We start from the raw sequence: 23,739 nt of genomic DNA on the forward strand, positions 1-23,739 counted from the left end.
CACTTACCACAACAAAAGGACCTGCCCATCGAGACTTAATCTTTCCGAGGAAAAGCTTCAACCTTGAATTAAACAAGAGAAATTCTTGACCTGTCTCAAACTCGTGATGTTTGATGTGCTTGTCATGCTACCTCTTGGTCTTTTCTTTATACAATTTGGCATTTTCATACGCGTGCAATCACAACTCATCAAGTGCATTGAGTTGTAATAGCGTCTTCTTGCCGGCTAAGTCCATATCAATATTTAGCTTTTTTATCGCCCAATAGGCTTTGTGTTCAAGATCTACGGGCAAATGACATGTCTTCCCATAAACCAACTTATACGATGAAATACCTATGGGGGGGGGGTCTTGTATGCAGTTTGATATAACCATAATGCGTCGTCAAGCTTTTCGGCCCAGTCTTTCCTATTTCCACTTACCGTTTTCTCTAGAATTTGCCTCACCTCTATGTTTGACACTTCCACTTGACCACTCGTTTGGAGATGATAGGCGGTGGCAACCTTGTGCTTAACTCCACACTTTGCTAGAATGTTATTCAATAATTTGTTACAGAAGTGAGTTCCCCTGTCACTTATCAGCACCCTTGGAGTCCCAAAGCGTATGAAAATGTGCTTCTTTACAAAGTTTACCACTACTTTTGAGTCATTAGTAGGAAGAGAAATGGCCTCCACCTATTTAGACATATAGTCAACTGCGAACAAGATGCACCTGTGACCATTAGAGTATGTGCATGGTCCCATGAAATCAATCCTCCAAACATCAAAGATCTCTACTGCCAGAATATTTTATAAAGGCATCTCGTGCTTCTTCGTGATTGCTCTGGTTCTTTGGAACCTGTCACACTTTTTAACAAAGGCGTGTGCATCTTTTAATAGTTTTGGCCAATAGAAACCCGATTGCAGCACTTTTTGGGCGGTTCTATTTCTATCATGATGGCTCATTCCACATGTAGAGCCTCACATCATGTAGAAATCGTCTTCTATTATCGGGTGTCAGTTCTCGTGGCGTCACCCCACTTGCAATAAAATTCACGTAGTCTGCATACCACGGGGCTTCACTCGAGGTGATTGCCAATAACTGCTCATCCGAAAATGTTTCCTTAATTGAACCTACCTCAGCCACATGATTCCGATTTTCTAATCTGGACAAGTGATCAGCCACTTGATTCACTTTTTCTTTTTGATCTCGGATATCCAAGTCAAATTCTTACAAGAGGAGTACCCATCGAATTAGCCTCGGCTTGGCGTCTCTCTTTTCAAACAAGTACTTTATAGCTGAGTGATCTGTGTAGACGATGACTTTGGTTTCCACTAGAAAGGATGTGAACTTGTCAAATGCCCACACTACTTCAAGCATCTCTTTTTCAGTAACAGTGTAGTTCATTTGGGTTGGATTCAGAGTTTTGCTTGTGTAATAAATGGAGTGAAAAGTTTTATCCCTCATTTGTCCCAAAACAGCTCTGATTGTTATGTCACTCGCATCGCACATTAACTCAAATGGCTGGGCCCAATCCCGGGCAATGATAATTAGCGCATTCACCAATCTTCCCTTCAACTCCTCAAACGCTTTCAGACAAGCATCATCAAATTTTAAGGGTATATCTTTCTCAAGAAGCCTGCACATAAGAGAAGAAATTTTTGAAAAATCTTTAATGAAACAACGATAAAAGCCTGCATGGCCCAAGAAACTGCGAATGCCATTGACGGATATTGGTGGGGGCAAACTTTTAATCGCCTCCACCTCTTCTTTGTCCACTTGCAAACCATTTTTGGACACCTTGTGCCCCAAGAATATACCTTCACGTACCATGAAATGACACTTTTCCCAATTTAGCACCAAGTTTGTCTCTTTACACCTAGCAAGCACTTTAACAAGGTTCATTAAACAATTATCAAAAACACCCAAACACAGAAAAATCATCCATGAAAACTTCTACAAATCTTTCAAACATGTCAGTAAAAATAGCCATCATACACCTTTAAAAAGTCGCATGTGCATTATAGAGACCAAAGGACATTCTCTTAAACGCATACGTGCCATAGGGACAAATAAATGCAGTCTTTTCTTGGTCCTCTGGGCTATAGCAATCTAATTATACCCCAAATAGCCATCTAGGAAACAGTAGTATTTCTGTCCAGCTAATCTATAAAGCATTTGATCAATAAAGGGGAGGGGAAAGTGGTCCTTTCGGGTGACATTGTTTAATTTTCTATAATCTATGCAAATTCTCTACCCAGTCACAGTTCTTGTGGAATTAGGTCATTGTTTTCATTCACCACTACAGACATCCCCACTTCTTAGGCACACATTGGACAGGGCTTACCCATTTGCTACCAGAGATTGGAAATACAATACCTGCATCAAGTCACTTAATCACTTCTTTTCTTACCACATCTTTCACGATTGGATTTAGGCGGCGTTGTTGCTCTACAGTTGGCTTATGCCCGTCCTCCATGAGGATTTTATGCATGTAGAAGGCTAGACTAATGCCTCTAATGTCAGACATCATCCACCCAATTGCTCGCTTGTGCTCACGCAACACTCTTAACAACTTTTCTTCTTGCAATTTAGATAAGTCAGAAGAAACAATAATAGATAGAGTGTCAAAACCACCCAAATAAACATATTGAAGGTGAGGGGGCAAGGGTTTTTATTTCAAGAAACTAAAGTAAAACTTATAGTTCTCTAAAGATCCATAAAGATAAACTTTCCTAGCTTCGAATCTTAAGTTTGACAAGAAAATGAACAACCAAATGTTTCCAACATCTGTTAATAAAAATTGCAACAACCACCTAGCCTAAGATAGCAAGGATTTAAGAGAAGCTTGAAATAGGGGATTCAACACCAAAACCCCCAGATCCACGACCAAATCCAGGTCTTCCAACAGAACCCCTGAAAGCAGGCTGATAGTTAGCTGGAGCTCCACGGTTATCACCTCCAAACTCACCAGGTAGACCTCTTGTTCCAGCTCGATACCCTTCCCTGTCACCGAACCTTGGCCTATCACCCTCGAACCTTGGTGGTCCACAGGGAAGATCGCCAGGAGGTCCACCCATGGGATGACCAAGAGGCTTAGTAGGGTTTTTCAAAGTAGCAGGCAAAATTTCATAAGGGAGGTTAAGGTAAGTCTTGGGGAACTCAATACCATCATTTGTAAGGTACCAGTAGTAATGCATCCAAGCAAATGTCTCGCAAACGTACTCTTTAGATTTGAAGCTCTGCATCAGCTTAATCACCTATAGTTTTGGCACATCGATTAGTGGATACTTCGCCAAGTTGTAGTCATTCTTTGCATAGAAAACTCCCTCTTGGAAGAGGTATTTGGATATCTCTCTATGGTTCTTCTCTGAAATAATCATGGTTGCTTTAAGAAGAGGAGATAACAGAGAGAAATCACACTGAAGCCTTGGACGATTGCAGCAACAAAAGAATTGACAGGGGCAAGGGTTTAAGTTCCAATTTTGGAGCTTCTTCAATTGACGACTTTGGAGGAGGATCACTTGGCATATTTAGGGGCTCAAAGGGGTTTAATCCCTGCATGTAAGCAGATGATGCATCTAGTATATGCATCATCTCCTCAACCACGTTATCAATCTCCAAGCTATCAAACAACATGAGTGCTTTCTCTAGAGAATCGTGTAGATATACACTCATGTCGATAAGGTTCTCATCCAGCTCCACAACAGATATCATAGAGAGCTCCTCATAATGGCGGGGAAGTTGGATCGCCTTGTAGACATTAAAAACTGCTTTCTCATTGTCCATCCTCATAATCATTTTTCCCTCTCTCACTTTAATAATTGAATCACTTGTAGACAAGAGAGGTCATCCCAATATGATTGGAACTTGTTCATTAGCCTCATTATCCAGGATAATGAAGTCCACTGGGAAGGTGAATTTCCCAATTTGCAACAACACATCTTCAATCATTCCTTCAGGGTAAGCTATGGATCTATCAGCTAGTTGCAACATCACAGTGGTTGGTCTTGGAGCTCCCATACCCAATTGCTTGAACATGGACAAGGACACCAGATTTAAGATCGCCCCCAATCACAAAGAGCATGATCCACATCGATATTACCAATCCGCACAAGGATGGTGAAGTTGCCAGGATCTTTAAGATTTTGAGGAAGATTGTGTTGGACCTTTGAAGTGCACTCCTCCGTAAATGCGACTATCTCTAATTCAGTCAATCTCCTATTATGAGTCACTATATCTTTGATGTACTTAGCATACTTTGGAATTTCGCGGAGTACATCTACCAATGGAATATTCAATTGAACCTGGATTAACATATAGAGAAATTTTTCTTCTTCTGCAATCTTTGGGGGAAAGGTGGTGGTGGCCTTGCAGCATTCACTAGCGCTGAACTTGCCTCATCTTTCTTTGACTCATGTGTTGCCTTAGGAATCAACTCCTCCTCAGGTATAGGCTTATCCTTTCTCTTCCGTGGCACTTCTTTTAATTCCCTCCCATTTCTGAGTGTAACTGCATTAACTTAAGGGTTCTTCTCTGTATCACTGGGAAGAGCACCTGCATGCCTAGTATTTTGATTTGACGGTAACTGCCCATTTGTCTCTCAAGATTTCTGAAATCGGTCCTGAGGTGTTGATTATCAAGCAACAACTTCTTCAACAAGTCATTCGTGCCCGTTTCTACTTTCTGGGGTGGCTTCTGAGGTTGATTAAAACTTCCTTTGGGCCTATAAAAATTCTGAGTCGTCTAATTTCTACCCCATGAGAAGTTAGGATGATTTTTCCAATTTGGATTGTAAGTGTTCCCATATTGTGCATGCTCATTTAGTGGACCTTTGCTCTGTTGCCCCACATAGTAGATAGATATTCGTGGGGCACGTGTCACTCGTGTGACTGTCACCACATAATTTACAGCAAGTAGACATTTGTTGTACATGTTGCATCAGTTGTGTTTAGTGCATTGTCATTCTATTCATCTGATTTGCCAATTTTGCTATATATGCTCTCATGACTGAGAAGTCACCAAGCCCAATTACACCAACTGCCTTCTGTTTAAGTCCTCTTCGTGATTCCCCCTCTCCATGCCAATGATTGTCATTAGCAGTGAAATTGTTTGGCAGGAGTTGGATTTCACTGTACGGCCTTGCCATGTAACTACCCCCACAAGCTGAGTCAAGATTCATCTTTTATGTCTCGTCTAACCCATTAACAAAAGTATAACCCAACACCTCATTAGTCTGACAATGATGCAGGCAGTATCTGAGTAGCTTCCTGTATCTTTCCCAAGCTTGATGAATAGTCTCGCAATCCCATTGTTGGAACCCAAGAATCTGGCTCCTCAGCGACTTTGTCTTCTTAGTGCAAAAAAACTTGATTAAGAATTTTATTGCTAGATCATCCCAAGTGTTCATCGCGTTCGTGGGCTCCTTTTGCAACCATCCTTTAGCTTCCCCCAACAGTGAACAATGTCAGCCTAACGTACTCCTTGGAAATGTTAGGATAGTTGTAAGTATCCGTAATTTCCAAGAAGTTCTAAATGTACCGCTACAGGTCTTCATGAGACAGACCCATATATTGCCCTGTGGACTGAATCAGCTGCACCATGTACTGTTTGAGTTCAAAATGACCCGTGATATCAGGCTTCACAATAGCCTGAGTCATATTAGCAGGATTTGGCCTTGCGGCTTCTATCACCGGACGCTCTTCATTACCTGCCATCTCTAGTTGCTGTGGTTGCACTACGATGTCCAACTCTCTTCCTATTCTAGATCTAGCTTCGACTTCCCTCCTCACCCTATGAAGTGTTCATTTCAATTTCATGATCAAGTTAAAGGAGGTTGTTTGCGCTTCTGCTCCCCTGCATACAAGAGAAGAGCATGCGTTAACACAAACAAGGCAAACTAAAATTAAAACTTAAACAAGTAACTAATTTCTATGTCCCTGACAACGTCGCTAAAAACTTGTTAAGACCAAACACACTCACGCAAGTATACGTGGTCGTCAAGTAATAGAGTAGTGAGTAGAGTATCGTTCCCACGGAGACTTATGATTAACTTCTGACTGATTCAAACTAAAACAACTTATAGATTAAAGAGATTTATTACAAAATGTGTAAGTGACTAATTTACTACCTAAGAAACTATCAAGAAAGGAAATAACAAGAGATCAACCACAACACTTAAGCAATTTCCGATAAAAACCAGTTGGAGAGGATATTCCAGGGTCATAGGCTAGCTAACAATCTTGTTGCGTTCTTGGCTTAATATATTACTCATAAGAATTTGTCGAGTTCTTACTCACCTATTCAAAATAACTTAATGCATATATGTCTATGGAATTAAGACTAACAATAATGCATTTACACTTCCTGTATTTATACATTGAAGTTCATAAGCTAGTGACCTTTATTCATAATTTTGGTGCACCTTAAGGGCCCTTCCATGGTTCCACTCGAAAGCCACTTCCCAATCTCTCACCTTACTTCTTCTAGCCACTAAGTGCCTTAGGAGGTAAAGGTTCAACAATCTCACATTAAGAACAAAGTAGGAGTACGGCTTGTAATGTGGGTACCAAGGAAACGGTATATAGGATCAAAGGGGATAGCAATGGGAAAATTCTATTTGTCAGTGACAAACACCTTTATGGTCAAGCAAGAAACGCCTATCTCATCTCCTAGACTAGTACAACTTAATGATTTCGCGTTGATTAACACACAGGGAAAGTTCTAGACTACACAAGATAGCACATAATATCAACAATCCATACACACACATGGCACTTGACTCACTAAAGACGGTTCTGTGTGACTCTCAGGTCAAGAAAGCATATCAAGTTGAGAATTATTTTAAGCAACACTGCACTAGGTGGCATACAAGTCAATCAACTGAGAAAAAAGCGTCAAAGAGTAGGCTACATAATTTACTTGGGCATTACAGTTCAAATCATATATGCAGAAAGACAGAGCGCATGCCCTAACTTAACTTGCCAACACCAAACATATCAAAAGGTATCTCCCTTATCCTACTCAAAAAAAATTAAAACAAAACACCCGGTTCGAGCTACACCATTGGAAAAGAACCGGTGTCCAAAGAAAACCAAGGGATACTACCTAACTATTAAAAATAAAACAAAACAAAATCTTTTTGCTATTTTTAATCGGACTTTAATCCCTCAAGAAAATTGTCCAACAGATCCATCGTCGGGAAAAGTCTAAGTTTTTGTTAATTTTTTTTTCTTTTTTTTAATGTAATCTAGCTAATTAGACTATGTTAGTCTTAACTAAGCTAAAAGGTGATAAAAGAGAAAAAAAATAACACTAATTTTTTTTTACATAATTCAAGGAGTATTCCCCCACCCCACACTTAAACAATCCATAGTCCCCGATGCATAATAAAATCAAAAATAAAGTAAGGTGGAAAGAAAGAACTCCCTGTTAGTCGTAGTCTGCCTCATCAGGATGCCAACCAGCTGCGGCAATGGGCTCATCATCATATCTTAAGGGTACCAAAGCCATTGGTCCCATAACTTCATCATCATCCGCATCCTCATTATCAGATTCCTTGTCAGTGTTTTCATCCTCAGACGGATGAACGAGACTGCCTGGTGCTATGCCCAACATCTCCTTGGAAGAACTGGACAGATCACTTCGCAATTGCGTGTGCTCCTCATCTGACACCCCAAGCCTGCTCATAATAACATTGAGAGATTTGTAAAGATACCTGTTGAAATTTTCGTCCCTCTCATTCGTAGCAGCTTGAATGAGCTTGGATGTGGACTCTAGCATGGATGTGATGTCTATCAATGTTGTGGGTGCCTCCACTACCTCATCATAGCCAGGGTACTCTGGTACCCCACGAGAGAGCATGTATTGTGTCAGGATGTTGCCAAAGAAAAACCTTTTGATCCTTCCACCAAAACGGGTGCGGGTCATCTCCCCAAGCATGAGCTCACCCACATTTATGTGGCGCCCGGTCATCAAAAAATAGATCATGCACACTCGAGCTCGAGTGCACTCACTATTATGTTCAACGGGCATTAATCTAGCTTGCACAAAGTTTGGCAAAACCTTGGCCGTTTTGTTAAAGTCGAACCGGAGCATTTCAAGATGAATATTTCCCTTAGTTCGCGTCCATTTGGCGTTAGAATCAACACCACAAAGTGTGTGACGTATTGCTTGGTAGCTTGGACTTTTGACGAACTTTCGAAGCCTTCGTGGGTTAGGACTATCAACTCCCAAAAAAATGACACAAGGCTTCCCTATCCATTGGAATTTCCTTTCCTCTTACCCACGACTCGTCATTTTTCTTGTTCCAGTTGGCATATACCTCTCTTACCATGCTGAGATTTGTCGGGCCTGGACATTCGAGGAGCTTATCCATCTTCTTTTCAATCAATGCAGCAAGTACATTTGGGAAGTTCCGTTCTGGCTGTGGCCCTCAAATTTCACTTTTTGCCTTTTTGTCCTGATTTCGCTCCAATTCGCGCCATTCCATCCCAAATTGCATCCGAATGATCCCTGCACATAGAAATACCAAAATTTAGCACAAATAATCATATTAAACATCTCAAATCGTCGAGACATGAGAAAAATGTGAGGAGGTATATATCAAAATATGCATACATTAAGCCGATTATCATACACCGAAGTCCAAAATCACCATACGAACCTATTGAAGCCATCAAATCGCGAATCCGAGGTTGTTTAGTCAAAGTCAAACCTTGTCCAACTCTTCTAACTTAAAGCTTCCTAATTGAGAATAACTCTTCCAAATAAATCCCCAACATCTCAAACATCGAAACCAACCATATACACAAGTCATAATACATCATATGATATTACTCAATGTCTCAAATCATATAACGAAATGCTAGAACTCAAAACAGTCGATCGGGTTATTACATTCTCCCCACTTAAACATGCGTTCATCCTCGAACATTCCAAGAGTGATCAAATCACTATATAAACTTATTACACACATATCCATTGGTGATACCATGTTACTCCAATCCATATAAGTCCATTAGTACAACCCCTACTAACGATTCTTTCTTCCACCTGAGCCATAAACTTAGAATCAATTTCCAACATCTAGAATTCCCTATAAGATCTGATTCTTGTATATATGCACTGTATCAATCTCAACATGTTGTATCAAACCATGAATGTATTTTTACAATGCAACCACACGATGTACCTCATTGCTCATATGCCTATAGCTATATCTCCCGACCATAATAGTTGCTCATTACCAAATCTGGTACCTATAAAATGCCCCATATCAATATAATATTTTTCCAAACCTTCACAACAATGTTAATGGTAAAAGAAACATGTAAAAAGTCATAACCACCCGACAAATCAACGAGTTGGGGGTTGTCTCGCCTGAAAAGAACCACTGCCAAATTTTGAGCTAACTAATGACATTCTTCTTTGAGGACATGTTACCCAAATTAGATTTTACCAATTCTAGGTCCAATAACCTCGTCAACCCGTACGAATTACCCGACCGATAGGACATACCAAATACTACCTAGACGACTAATACATCACACATACACAATCGCCTCATGAGAAATACTACCATAAACCTTACTCACCAAGTAGCAAAAATTGGAACATCCATGGTTACCACCCACACGATCTCTACAGTACTAGTCAAGCCTCTACAAATCAATATACGATGTGTCTTCTATAACAAACACTCTCCTCTGGCAATGCAAGATAGTGCTAGTATTCTCTTAAACATTCGAAATCCCCCATGCTGTCTAGAACTCGTGACATTCCTTTTGAACTTAATTGTAACCTTGTTCGTTCAATCATAATCCCACACGGATCATCACACCTATCATGAAAAAGCACAAGAATACGAGAATCATGTTATCTACTCTGAATCAGGAATATGATACCCACTCCATCGACCAAAAATCTTCCGCTTACTTAGTTCAATAAAGAAATCACAACATGCAACAACCTCCCCATACTCGTAAAATACATCACCCTCAAGTCGTGGTCAAATCATAACCACTCTTTTGAATCCATTTGCACATAACTAAGTCCTTAGGATAATATCCTTCTAAATCAACCAAGTCATGCCGACCCACTTTCCTTTGATTACTCATGACCCGCCTTCACAACAACACTTTTCTTTCCTAGTACACTATGGACCTTAATTAAACCTCGTTCCAAGTGATCCCAACATGAAATCTCATCGTCCTAAGACTTATAATCCAATTTATTCCTTTGTATACACCTAATCGTACCTCAAACTAAAACACCCTCTCTAAATAATGTTCTATGAATCTGAAGTTGTTCTTTCCATCTCTTAAACAATGCTTCGTACAACCGATAATGTTGTAAAAATACGCCAAGTCTCTTCCATTATCAAACGTCAATCTCAATTCCTCCGCCCCACAATGAATCTGAAATCCTTAGGAACCACATCTTAAATCTTGAACCCACTAGAATCGTCCCCAAGAGTCACCCACTCAGTCTTAGTCTCGAATGCATAACCAAATATTCTGAACGATTTGTACTTCGTTAGCACATGAATACTCCAAAAAGAAACAACCTAGTGAATCCTTTCATTTTACACACCATGTCTTAAACGGACTATCCAACCTAAGCCATTCCACCACCTATGTCTAACAACCGGGTGAAGTATAACATTCCTCAAGCAAATTCCTTGGCCGAATAAATCTCGAAGTCATCCTCCTCAAGCCATAACAATACCACATATGCATAGAGGTCTAGAACTACAATAACACTTGACCATGTGATCCAATCATCGATGGTAGGTTCCCCCACTTTTCTTTATGCCACAATCACATTACCCAAGAACTCACAATGATCGTTCCTCCTTAGTTACCATGACCTCACATTGTTGCTCAACTGAATTTCACATAAACTCATGCTGCTATAACCATAACACATCACAAATTATTAGCCAAAATGAATACTCAACCTCGTGACAATTGTGGCATCTAACGCAAGCGGTCAAAACTCACATCATAGCCCATACATTCCATTGGATAGAAGGTAATACTCTTCATAACAACCTTATAAGAAATCATACAACCTCTAAATGTTTTACATGAGATAGCCCACCTGTGTAGACTCAAATCTTTCTATGACCTCTTCATGAGCACCATCACTATGTAACCAACCGATTCTCTTGAGTCTACACTCGCACACAAGTTGCATGATCAAGCATTCGCATTCCCTTTGTAGCTCAAGAAAACCCTTCTTGTCAAATTCCAACCCTCCAAATGTAAGAAGTCATCACCAAAAATAAATGCATAGACTTAATTATTTTTCCTCAATGAAAAAAATTCACTAACCTTCCTCAACGCTTGTTGCTACCCTACTACAAAGTCCATAATGATACGCCCCCACTTCCACGTAGGTATAACAACTTTCGAAAGTGATCCACTTGGTCTTTAATGCTCATTCTCGACCTGCTGACAATCAAACACCTTGAGGCAGGCCTAATAATGTTCTTCTTCATCCTTTCCACCCATAATGCTGTCTTGAATCATGATACATATCTGTATCATTAGGGGGAACAAGATACCACAAACAATGAACCTTTTCAAGGATCTCTCCGTTGCACCATCAACACTGAAAACAGAAATACGACCCTGAAGTCGCAACACACCAACACACTAAGGCCCACCTCCTTAGCACAACCCCACACATTGTGTCCCTAAGGACAAGAAAACTTAAATCCTCACACTAACAAGCTTTACTGTGCGGCAACAAGGAAAAGCGCGCAACCACACAACCACAAACTCCACTATGGTCAGAGATGCTCAATCTCACAAACCTTTAAACCAAGGCAAGAACATTCATAGCCGAAATGCCTCTCCTTCGCAGGAAGAAATTCCAAACTCTAAATAATGAACCAGATAGTTCTCCTCACAGGCTCTAACTTCCATGACATGTAAGAAATCACTCTACCACTTTGCACTAATACCGTGCTAAAATCAACACGCAAAGCATCGCAATATGTCGTGTAAGGCTCCGAACCCGTGGGCAACACCAAAATTAGGGAAGCTATAACTGGAAATCCCTCTAGAAAGTGATGATAGTAATCAACCCTTAACATAGGGAAAAACATCCCATACCACATGTGTAACCTCATCACAAATTGTCGGGTCTCAATTGATATCGAGTGCTCAACATTGCATGCGAATAGGTAGGAGGGATCTGAAGATTCAAGACGAGATGAAGTCATACGATAAGGAATCAAGAAAAGGAAATTTCCTAACATTCTGTAGCCTCTGAGCAAGGCTAGTACATACATACAATATCTGGGCCAAAGCCTCCTGAAGGCCTGGAATCACAATGGGCACAACTGGTGCATGAGCTGGTCCCAATTGGTGGCTCCACAGGTACTGCTCTAGCTGCTGTATGATCTGCACCTCGGCCACTACCACGACCCAAGCCTCTCTCAGCCCTAGCTAGTGGTACTGGTGGCCGTCCGCCTGATCTGGTTGCACGTGTCCTCACTGTCTGTGAGAGAAAAGAATAATAAAAGTTTAATTTCGGGAATCAATAAAGTTGCACGACAAGATTACAAGAAAGTGAAGTTTCCTAATAGTTTGGTTGCCTCTCAAATATAAGTACAGACATCTCTGTACCGATCTGCAAGACTCTATTAAACCTGCTCATGACTTGTGAGACCTAAGTAACCTAGTGCAAGATACCAACTTATCACGACACAAATATCAACATCTCGTGATGATGCCTATCAAATTACTAAGCAAGCCGATAATCACATAACGGACAAGAAGAACAACAAATCAACTACAACAATTCCAAAACCCTGGTGTCACCGAGTACATGAGCTATTAAGTGTCAACAGAGTCTAAATCTCTAATACAACCATCTGGAAAATGGAACAGTACTGAATAAATAGAAAGGAAGGAGAGTCGAGGTCTGCAGGCGTCATAACAACTACTTCAATAGTCTCCGAGCATATACTGCACCAAGTCTAGAAACTACCTTGTCCAGATATACCTAGATCTGCACATGAAATGCAGAATGTTATATGAGTACAACTGACCCAATGTACTCAATAAGTAAAAGCACTAACCTTGGGCTGGCAGTAGTGACGAGCTCAGAAAGATACGGTTCGAATTTAGATAATGATAGTACAAATATAATAAGGAAACAACAGTAATAACTCAAAGAACTTCCATAATCACTTCGTACACAATACAAAAATGTAAACGCGCTTTCAAGGTCAACAATTTAAGATCAACAGTGATAAAATATGGAAGTAAAACTAACATGAGGAAATGTTACATCTCTATAACTACAGGTCAAATGTAATGCATCACAGTGATACTCCCAGGTACTCACGGTCTCAGAGTACTCAATCTGCATGTCTAAACTCTTACTCATCACGCACAGTCACTTAGCATTGTATGGTACCTACACTCACTGTTGGTATGTCAGACTCTGGCGGGGCGGATCCTAGCGTTAATATACAACCAACATGGCTTGTTGCGGCATGCAACCTGATCCCATAATAAGTCAATAAATCTTGTTGCGGCGTGCAGCCCGATCCCATATATGACCAATAAGTACTACTGCGGCGTGCATCCTGATCCCATAAATAACTCACAATCCAGATCTCAGGCCCCAAATCAGTCATCAATCTCTGCAATGTCACAGGCTCTCGATTCTCAAACCATTCAGCACAAAAAATGATAACATGATGTAACAGTAAATGATAACAAAGACTAATATATGATATGAAAATGAATAAGTATGACTGAGTACATAATTGCCACTTAAGTAAATAACACAACATTAGAAATGACCTAAGTGGGTCCCAACATAATAAACATATAGCCTAAACATGATTTCTAACGTTGATCACAACTCAATTACTCTAATACGTAGGAATTACATGGATAGAAACAAGATTATATAACTACACAGTACCACATAATTAGCCGAGTCATAATTACGACGGTGCATGCCCACACACCCGTCACCTAGCATGTTTGTCACCTCAACACCAACCACATACACGCATTTCAGGGATTCATACCCTCAGTACCAAGTTTAGAAGTGTTGCTTAACTCGAAGTGCGCAACTCAATGCCCTAACAAACCCTTTCCTTGCGAATCGGCCTCCTAACGACTCAAATCTAGTCACAAACAACTTAATATAATCACTATAATCTAACTGAATCGATCCATACGATAAATTTAACTTCTTTAACTAAATTAGAAAAGTCAATCCAACAAAGTCAACTCCGGGACCACACCTCAAAACCCAACAAAAATTCACAAAATCCGAACAAAATTCGAATACTCATTCAATAACGAGTCCAACAATACCAAAATTATCCAATTCCGACCACCAATCGACCCTCAAATCCCCAAATATTACTCTCCAAAAATTGGGTCAAATATACCAAAATTCCAACTTAGATTCATGATAAATAGGTGAAATAATCAATGGGTATTCAATATTCATGGACAAAAGTGATAAAAAATCACATACCTCCTCAATATAAGTGAAAACCCCTCAAACAATCGCCTCAATCCGAGCTCTCAAAGTCTAAAACTAAAGAAAATACTCTAACCCTCATTCTGAAATCTCTATCCAACATTTTTGCTTCTGGGGCTCACCAGTCGTATCTGCGGCACCGCTTTTGTGGACAAATCCTTAATTTCTATGATATTTCATTAACTCACAGAACAACGACTTTTGCGGCCCAAATCCCGCTCATGCGTTCAACAATCCGATTCTGCGGGACCGCATCTATGGAGTACCCTCCGCTTCTCCGACCAAATCTGCTTCGGCGACCACATACCTGTATCTGCGAGATCACAGGCATGACATCTTCCTCGCACCTGTGCAAAGCCCTAACTTCACTCAAAGCCTGTTTTGCGACCCCTTGACTGCTTCTACGGCTCCGTACCTGCGACCCATTTCTCGTAGGTGTTGTTACACCAGAATTGATCACTACACAAATTTTGCAAGTCAAATTCTCAATTTGATTTCAATCCGAAAAACACCCGAGGCCACTGGGACACCATCTAAACATACCAACTCATCCGAAAACACGATACAAACATAGTCAAAGTCTCAAATCACATCCAACAACATCAAAAACACGGATAGCACCCCAAGTCAAACCTATTGATACTAATAGATTTCCAACTTCTACAATCAATGCCCACACCTATCAAATCATCTCCGATTGATCTCAAATTTTGCATAGGTACATTATGATATGAAATCCTGTGGATGGTCTATAAACGAATAGGTACATTTTGATATGAAATCCTGTGGACGGACTATGAAACACATAGGTACATTGTGTTATGAAATCCTGTGGGCGGTCTATGAACGCATAGGTACATTGTGATATGAAATCCTGTGGACGGTCTATGAACGCATAGGTACATTGTGATATAAAATCCTGTGGACGGCCTATGAACGCATAGGTGCATTGTGTTATGAAACCCTATGGACGGTCTATGAAATGCATAGGTACATTGTATTATGAAATCCATTGTGATATGAAATCCTATGGATGGTCTATGAAACGCATAGGTGCATTGTGTATAAGAGGTATAGATGTACGGTATGAATAAACACTATAGACGGTCTATGAAACGCATAAGCGTATAATATGATATGTGAACACTAAGGACGGTCTAATGAGACACATTATTAATGCAGACACTAGGTGCCCCTTTTGTTGTCCTTGTTTGTACAGGATGTTTCAATTACATTATACTATGTGTTTCAAGTATATATATTATGGGCATTCTATTTTGAAAGAGTATTTCTAGCTATACATACTAGTGTTATTCGACGGTTCTAACGTCCCTTTTGTCGGGGGCACTGCATCTTTAATGGATGCAGGTGGCATTGACCAGTGATAGCAGTACACTCCTTTCAGCTCATTTGGTTGAGCCCCACTTCATTTCGGGGTCATGTATTTTTTGTTTCTCATGTACTTTGTGGTTGAGGTATAGCCGGAGCCTTGTTGCCAGCATTTCCATATTACTCTTCAGTTGTACTTAAAGGCTCCGTAGACAGGTTGTGGGTGGTATTTGATGTTGGAAATTGGATTAGAACTGTTGGTATTTGGCAACATATCTTTCATTAAATCTATAAACTCATCCTATTTTGAAAATATTGAACGATATTGTTAATGGGAAAGAAATGTAAGCGGTTAATGAAATATCTCTAGTATTTGATTAACGGAGTACATCTCCTCTTTATTCACGGATGAATTCGGGTAGAATGAAATTCAACAGGCTTGCTTAGTCATGTTCACTCGGTTGAGTGCCGGTCGCGCTTCTCGGTTTTGGGGCGTGACAATTCCATTACCATTAGTAGCTTCATTTTCTAGTCTCAAAATACATACACAATCATAGTTAAAGTGAAACAAATGATTTAAATATAACGAGGCTAGTTTGACTTTCCCAACATCCATATACAACCCACACAATGTCTACGGAGCCTCTACGGATACAAAATACAATGAATATGCCGGAAACAAGGCCCCGACTATACCTCAAAATATAATACACGTGGGAAAAAAGATACACGACCCCGAATGAAGAGGGGCTCACCAAATCTGTTGAGCAAAGGGTGTACTACTATCGATGATCAATGCCACCTGCTGTTAAACCACCTACATCTATTAAAGATGCAGTGCCGTTGGCAAAATGGACACTAATACATATGGAATAGTACTAGTATGTAAGACTAAACACCCTCTCGTTAGAATGAATGATAACACAAGGAAGGACACCCGTGAATCAATGGAAGTCTCAGACAATACTAAAAATATCAAATTAGGATCATGATAAGTGTCAAGTAAATTTCCATTATTTTCGGTTGGGAGATCTTAGCACCGATATACCACCATGATTTTAGCACGGCGTCCGATCATGTCCCGCTCGGCTAGGCTGTCTCATTCAAAGACATCAACCACAATTGTAATCATTATCATGATTTCAATCAATATCTCAATAACAATTTCAAGCACAATCACCACCTTGTGTGCGACATGGCACGACCCTACCGTCTAGGCCGTCACACCACAATGTCGTGTGGATCGACATCACCCTTTTCTAGAAATCGTCGCATACCAGTAAAGGGAAATATTCTTTTCAGAACAATCTCATCCCAATAAAGTGGTATAATCATAATTCATTCCTACACTGGCGCGTGTAGTTTCACGGTTAGGTTATTTCAGCCTACCCTTCCTCTGTGACCAATGTTACTCCCATGGTGTTTATTTATTTAAAAGGGTTGACTACTCATTTCATTATATTTTATATATCATTCAGTTCATTGGCACTGATGGCCATAACACAATATCACTCTTGGCATGTTGGTCGTATTGTTACTTCATATTCATCTCTTTCACTTTCAAACCTTATCACGGATCATCAATCACCGAGCATTCCTATTCAACACTATTAGTCCACATATTGAACAAATAAAAATGTTAAACACTTTGAGATTTGTTACACAAATTGACGTGATAGCCTTTATTTGAATCACGACTTAAAGATATAACATTTGGATATGCAACCCATGCTTTGAGCACATTTTCAAATAGAATATAATATAACAAGAACATTGGAATAGATATTGAACATATATCTTTCGAAACAAGGCTTATTCGGAATAATCAATTCATAATGAACAACTCGGGACTTATAAGGATATTGTGGGGTTCAATTCTAAAAGATGAGTTAACCAACATACCTCGCCACGAGCTTTTTAAATTACTACAATGTTCCGGAATTCTTAGCCTCTTCCATCTTTTTAGAAATATAGCAACATTGAATACAAATTAGGAGAGAGTGTATGGTTCCATCTCATTTGAGCATTTTATCAAACACTAGGTGGGTATAATGATTTCAAGGTCCTCTTATGGTGGATTCGTCCATCCCACTATCCAAAGTCTACCCAATTTAGCTCAACATTCTTCCCCCAACTCTTGATAATACATGCATTCATAATGGACAACTCCCACACCCAAGAATTGCTTTTCTCATTACCTATTTTCAGTAAAATCATGAAATTGAGGGCTAGGGAGTAGAATCTTACCTCTAAGATGAAGACCTAGTGAATATACTTGTGAATTCTTCAACTTTTATCAAGAGTTAATGATCAATAATCTTAGGAACTTCCCCTCTCACTCTATGGTAATCCATATCTCTAGAAATATCATATTTATGCTTCAAAAGTGGCCCTCTACTTCAATATATCGAAATAGGGTCGGGTCAAAAATTAGAAAAAAATGAAGCCCTGATGCAGATATGCGGCCGTATTAGCGACCGCATAATGCTTATGTGGTCCGCAAAATGGACCACATAATGGCCCTCCAGAACTAGGCGCTCCTGCCTCACTCTGTGATCGGTCTGCAGTCCGCAAACCTATTCTACGATCTTATAATGCTTCACATAACTTCCCTCCAAAATATTTTGTGTTGGATCTACAATGGATTATGTGGCCCGCGAAATGACTATACGGATCGCATATCCGTTACAAACTGAAGCAGAAAACTAGGCAAATGTTTGGACTATTATGCGGTCCATTATGAGAGAATTGGAAAGGTGGCCTACAAGCTTGCCTCGCCACCTAATTTATCTACGGTTCATCTGTTGTTCCATGTCTCTATGCTCCAAAAGTATTGTGATGATCTATGTCATGTTCTAGACTTCAGCACATTCTAGTTGGACAAGGATTTGACCTATATTGAGGGGCCTGTGGCTATCGTGGACCGATAGGTACAAAAGTTGAGATAAAGGGATATTGCTTCAGTGAAGGTTCAATGGAAGGGTCATCTGGTCGAGGAGGCAACCTGGGAGACCGAGCACGACATGCAGAGTCTTTATCCTCATCTATTCACTGCTTCAAGTATGTCCTTATGCACGTTCGAAGATGAACGTTTGTTCTAATGGGGGAGAATGTAACAACCCAATCGGTCATTTTGTATAATTGTGCCCCGTTACCCATTTTATTACTTAACACATGTGTCTTTATGCTTTTATGACTTTCGAGATTTATTAGTTTTATTCTGGGAAGCTTTCGGGTTGATTTGGACCCTTCATTCTAGACTTAGAAGCTTTAATTTGAAAATATTGACGAAACTTTAATTTTTGTGAAAACGACCCTGGAACTATTTTTTATGACTTTGATAGTTTCGTATCATGATTTCGGACTTGGGCGTATACCCAGAATTGATTTTGGAAGTCCGTAAGTTGACTTGTGTTGATTTGCCGAAAGTTTTCAATTTTAAGATAAAAAGTTTAACCGTGGGTTCAATTTTAGCTATCGAACTTGGAATTTTATTTTGGGACTTGGAATAGGTCCGTTATGGCATTTTGAACTTGTCTGCAAAATTTGGTATTGCTTGGAGTTGATTTGATAGGTTTCAGACGCTTTGTTGTTATTCTAGAAGTTCTTGAAAAGTTCTTTGAAAATCATGCGTTTTGGTGTTTTATTCATAGTTTAAATGTTATTTTTTGTTTTGATCATGCGAGCAAGTTCGTATGATGTTGTTAGACTTGTGTGTATGTTTGGTTTTGAGCCCGAGGGCTCAGATGAGTTTCGGACACGTTCCAAAAGTGTTTTGGGCTAGAAATCTGTAGAGACTGATGTCCGGTGCTCTAGTGTCGCAAATGCGAACATCAGCCTCGCATTTGCGAAGGCGACAAGTGATGGGCAGTTGTCGCAAATGTGACATCACCTTCACATTTGCGAATCCAGTAGAATTTGGTCATGTTCGCAATTGCGAACAATTCGTCCGTATGTGCGATATTTCCCTCGTTCGTAATTGCGAATGCTTGATCGCAATTGCGATATATGTTGGGCCTGACAGTGTTCGCAAATGTGTTCCCTAGTCCGCAATTGTGAGGGTTCGCAAATGCGAGTCCTGGTCCACGCTATGTCGCAAATGCGATACCTGCAGCTGGTTAAAGGGTCCGGAGACGAGATTTTTGAACTCATTCTCACATTGTTGAACCCTATACTCGGTATGAAGTGATTTGGAGAGGGGATTTTCACCTACAAACCTTGGTATTTAGATTTTAACATTAGAATCATGTGAATCAAAGTAGAAATTGGTGAAACATTGCTAAGTTTTTGAAAAATAAGAAATTGAGTTTTTAAAGTCGATTTGGACTCAGATTTTGAAACTAATTACATACATGAACTCGTGGGGTCATGGGTAGACGGAATCTACCATTGGACCAGGGTTTTAATCGGATGGGCCGCGGATTGACTTTTGTTGAGTTTTTGGAAAAGGTGTAAAGATCTTAACATTATCTATTGCAATTGAATTCCCTAGCATTTTTTGATGATATTGAGTCAATTTTGGTTAGATTTGAGCCGTGTGGAGGCAAATTTTAAGGGAAAAGCTATTTCCGAGTGTTGAATTTGCCTAGTTGAGGTAAGTGTCTTGCCTAACTTTGTGTGGGGAAAATCCTCCTTAGGATTGGTATTGTTTGATTTAATTGTGCTAAGTGAAATCCGTGTGCGCAAGGTGACGAGTGGGTACATGGGTTGTACATAGTATTTGACCGGTTTATGCTACGTAGATTATTTCCATACATTAATTGAAATGCCATGTTACGATCAAAATTCTCATAGCCAAATTATCCTTAATTATGTTAGATTATCCTTAATGATTTAGTTGAACTTTTTGTATCCTTTATTGTTACATGTTATCTCTTCATTGTTAATTTTCATTGTTTGAATTAATTGTTCATATTATCCCTTTACTTGTTGATTTCCATTAATTGAGACTCACTGTTGAATATTTTTTCCTATATTATGAGTTAGCTTTATCTAATATCATGGTTATACATAATTTTCTCATTGTTGAGTTATTTGGTGCTGAAGTTGTGAAAGTCGTTAATACGTTGAGGCGATGTTGGTTATTGTTGAAACATCTATCTTATTGAGCATTTTTCATCAATCGTTGTTGCTGATATTCTTATATATGTTGTGTTGTTGTTGTGGAAACATTAAAATTGTTGTTGTTGGCAAGTTCTAATATGTAGGCACTTGTGGTTCGAATTATTATTGTGATATGATATTGATGTACATGTGGCGGTATAAGGCTTGAGTTGATGTGCATGTGATGGTATGATGTGGGACTTATGTGCGTGTTGCATATAGGGGAATTACATAAAGCCACGCAGCGTCATAAGATGGGCTAAAGTGCATGGCTATTTCGGGAAAGCTATTTTCAAACCCTATTTTAAAATGTAAGGCTCACACTGCGGTATAAGGAATGAATGTGATTGAAATTGAGCAAAGTGAATACGAGGCAATACCTCGGTTTTGATTTCATTATACACGAGGCGGTACCTCGTTGTGATTTTTGCTATTCGTTTCATGTTGCAAGGTGTTTTGGGTGGAATGTATACCTTGTTGTGTCATTCCTTATTTTGTCTGGCAGTTGTTCCCGTACTTTATCATTGTGGAACATTAGTTGCTTCTTTGTGTTATATCTATTGTGGGTTTCCGATACTAGTTCTTGCAAATATTCTTTCCGTATTAGTTGTTTCCTAACTTTCCATTACATAGCCGTATTGAAAATTTCATGCTATCTATTTTATCCTAGTAGGTGACTTGACCTGGCCTCGTCACTACTCTACTGAGGTTAGGCTGGACACTTACTGGGTATCATTGTGGTGTACTCATACTACGCTTCTTCACATCTTTTTGTGCAGATCCAGGTACGTCTGCTCATGCCGGTCGTTAGAGGATTGTGGTAGCTGCTTCTTGGAAGACATTAATGTATACCTGCTCCATGTTCGCAGGTCTCGGAGTCACCTTCCTTATTTTACTTTCTGTTGCATTTTCTTTCGAACAGTGATGTAGTAGTACTCTAGCTGTATTCAGTAGAGCTTATGACTCAGTTCGGGCAGTTTTGGGGTGTGTACTGTGAGATTCTTTTTATGGAAGTCTTTATCTATTATTCAGTTGTTTTCAGTAACTTGTTAATTTATATCAGTCCGGTTATCATTATTTGTTAGGCTTACCTAGTCGTAGATACTAGGTGCCATCATGACATCCCTCGGAGTAAAATTGGGGTCGTGATAATAATAGCCTAAGAACTACCCGGATCATGAATACCCAGGTGCACACACACACGACCGTCACTTAGCACATGCGTCACCCCTAAAATATCGCAAATATCATAGTTATAAGGGATAATTACCCTCAAATCCAAGTTTAGATATGTTACTTATGTTGAAAAAGCCAAAACAAAACTTTAGAAAAGCCATCCACACAAATCGACCTCTAAACGGCTCGAAACTAGCCAAAAGCAACTCAGAAACATCAAATAGTACTAGAGGAATCAAACCCAAAGGATAAAGGTCGAATCTTTAATCAAATTCTCAAAAGTCAACCATAGATTGCACTCTCAACCCCGACAAAACATACAAATTCTATTAACCCATTCAAATACGAGTCCAGCTATACTAATTTCATCCAATTCCTAATGCGAATCGATGATCAATACCTATGTATTCACTCAAATTTCTCTTTTAGATTCATCAATGAAATGTCAAAATCAACGATGGAATCGTGTAAAATAATCAAATATGAGTAAAACATACTTACCCTAATCCAAGTAATAAAAGTGTCACGACCCAAAATCCCAACATGTCGTGATGGCGCCTATCTTGATACTAGGCAAGCCGATAATATCCATGATCCACAATTGCTTTCAAGTTTTAAAATATAATATTTAAATACAATATAAAATTCCACAAATAATAAAACGAACACTCCCCAAAACCTGGTGTCACTGTGTACATAAGCATCTAATATGAAATACAAGTCTGGAAAATATGGTCTATAATAGTCTGAGACCAAATACAGTAAACAAGGAGATAGAGAAGGAGAGACAAGGTCCGCGAAATACGGCAGCTACCTCAAAACCTCCTGAAATTCAACTGCACGAAAGGATCAACACCTGCTATGTCCGGGAATACCTGGATCTGCACACGAAGTGCTGGGTGTAGTATGGGTATAACCAACTTAGCAAGTAACAATAATAACTAAGGAACTGAATACACTACGGACCCGACCCGACTACCCCGACAAGTCACATAATAACTATAAAGCACATGGGGGAATGAGGCTACAACTCTCAAAATGACCGGTCGGCTCATTACACCCCCCCTAAACAAACGTTCGTCCTCGAATGAGTGTAGAAACGTACCTAGAGTCTCAAATAGGTGTGGATATTTGCTCTGCATCTCCCACTCCGTTTCCCAAGTAGCTTCCTCAATTGGTTGACCTCTCCACTACACCTTCGCTGAAGCTATGTCCTTTGACCTCAACTTTCAAACCTACCGATCCAAAATGGCCAACGGCTCCACATCATAAGTCAGATCACCATCTAACTGAACCGTGCTGAAATCAAAAACATGAGACGGATCGCCGACATACTTCTGGATTATAGAAACATGAAACATTGGAAGGACACTTGACAAACTAGGTGGTAAGGCAAGCTTGTAAGCCACCTCCCCAATTCGCTGAAGTACCTCAAATGTCCTACTGTACCGAGGGCCCAACTTGCCCTTCTTCCCCAACCTCATAACACCCATCATGGGTGAAACCTCGAGCAGAACCTTCTCCCCAACCATGTAAGCAACATAATTGACCTTACTGTCGGTATAAATCTTCTATCTAGACTGCGCCGTGCGAAGCTGCTCCCGAATCATCTTAACCTTGTCCAAAGCATC

General features: G+C 39.8%; 1 protein-coding gene across 1 annotated transcript; it reads right to left on the bottom strand.

Moving 5' to 3' along the window:
* Positions 1-2,661: 2,661 nt before the first annotated feature.
* Positions 2,662-3,423, bottom strand: LOC104095410 (small ribosomal subunit protein eS10z-like). Its single transcript, XM_070191616.1, has one exon. It carries the CDS (start codon positions 3,223-3,225, stop codon positions 2,815-2,817), a length of 411 nt encoding a protein of 136 aa, XP_070047717.1. The 5' UTR covers positions 3,226-3,423; the 3' UTR covers positions 2,662-2,814.
* Between the last annotated feature and the right edge of the window lie 20,316 nt (positions 3,424-23,739).

The sequence above is a fragment of the Nicotiana tomentosiformis genome, chromosome 12 (assembly GCF_000390325.3).
Source record: "Nicotiana tomentosiformis chromosome 12, ASM39032v3, whole genome shotgun sequence".
Lineage (NCBI taxonomy): Eukaryota > Viridiplantae > Streptophyta > Magnoliopsida > Solanales > Solanaceae > Nicotiana > Nicotiana tomentosiformis.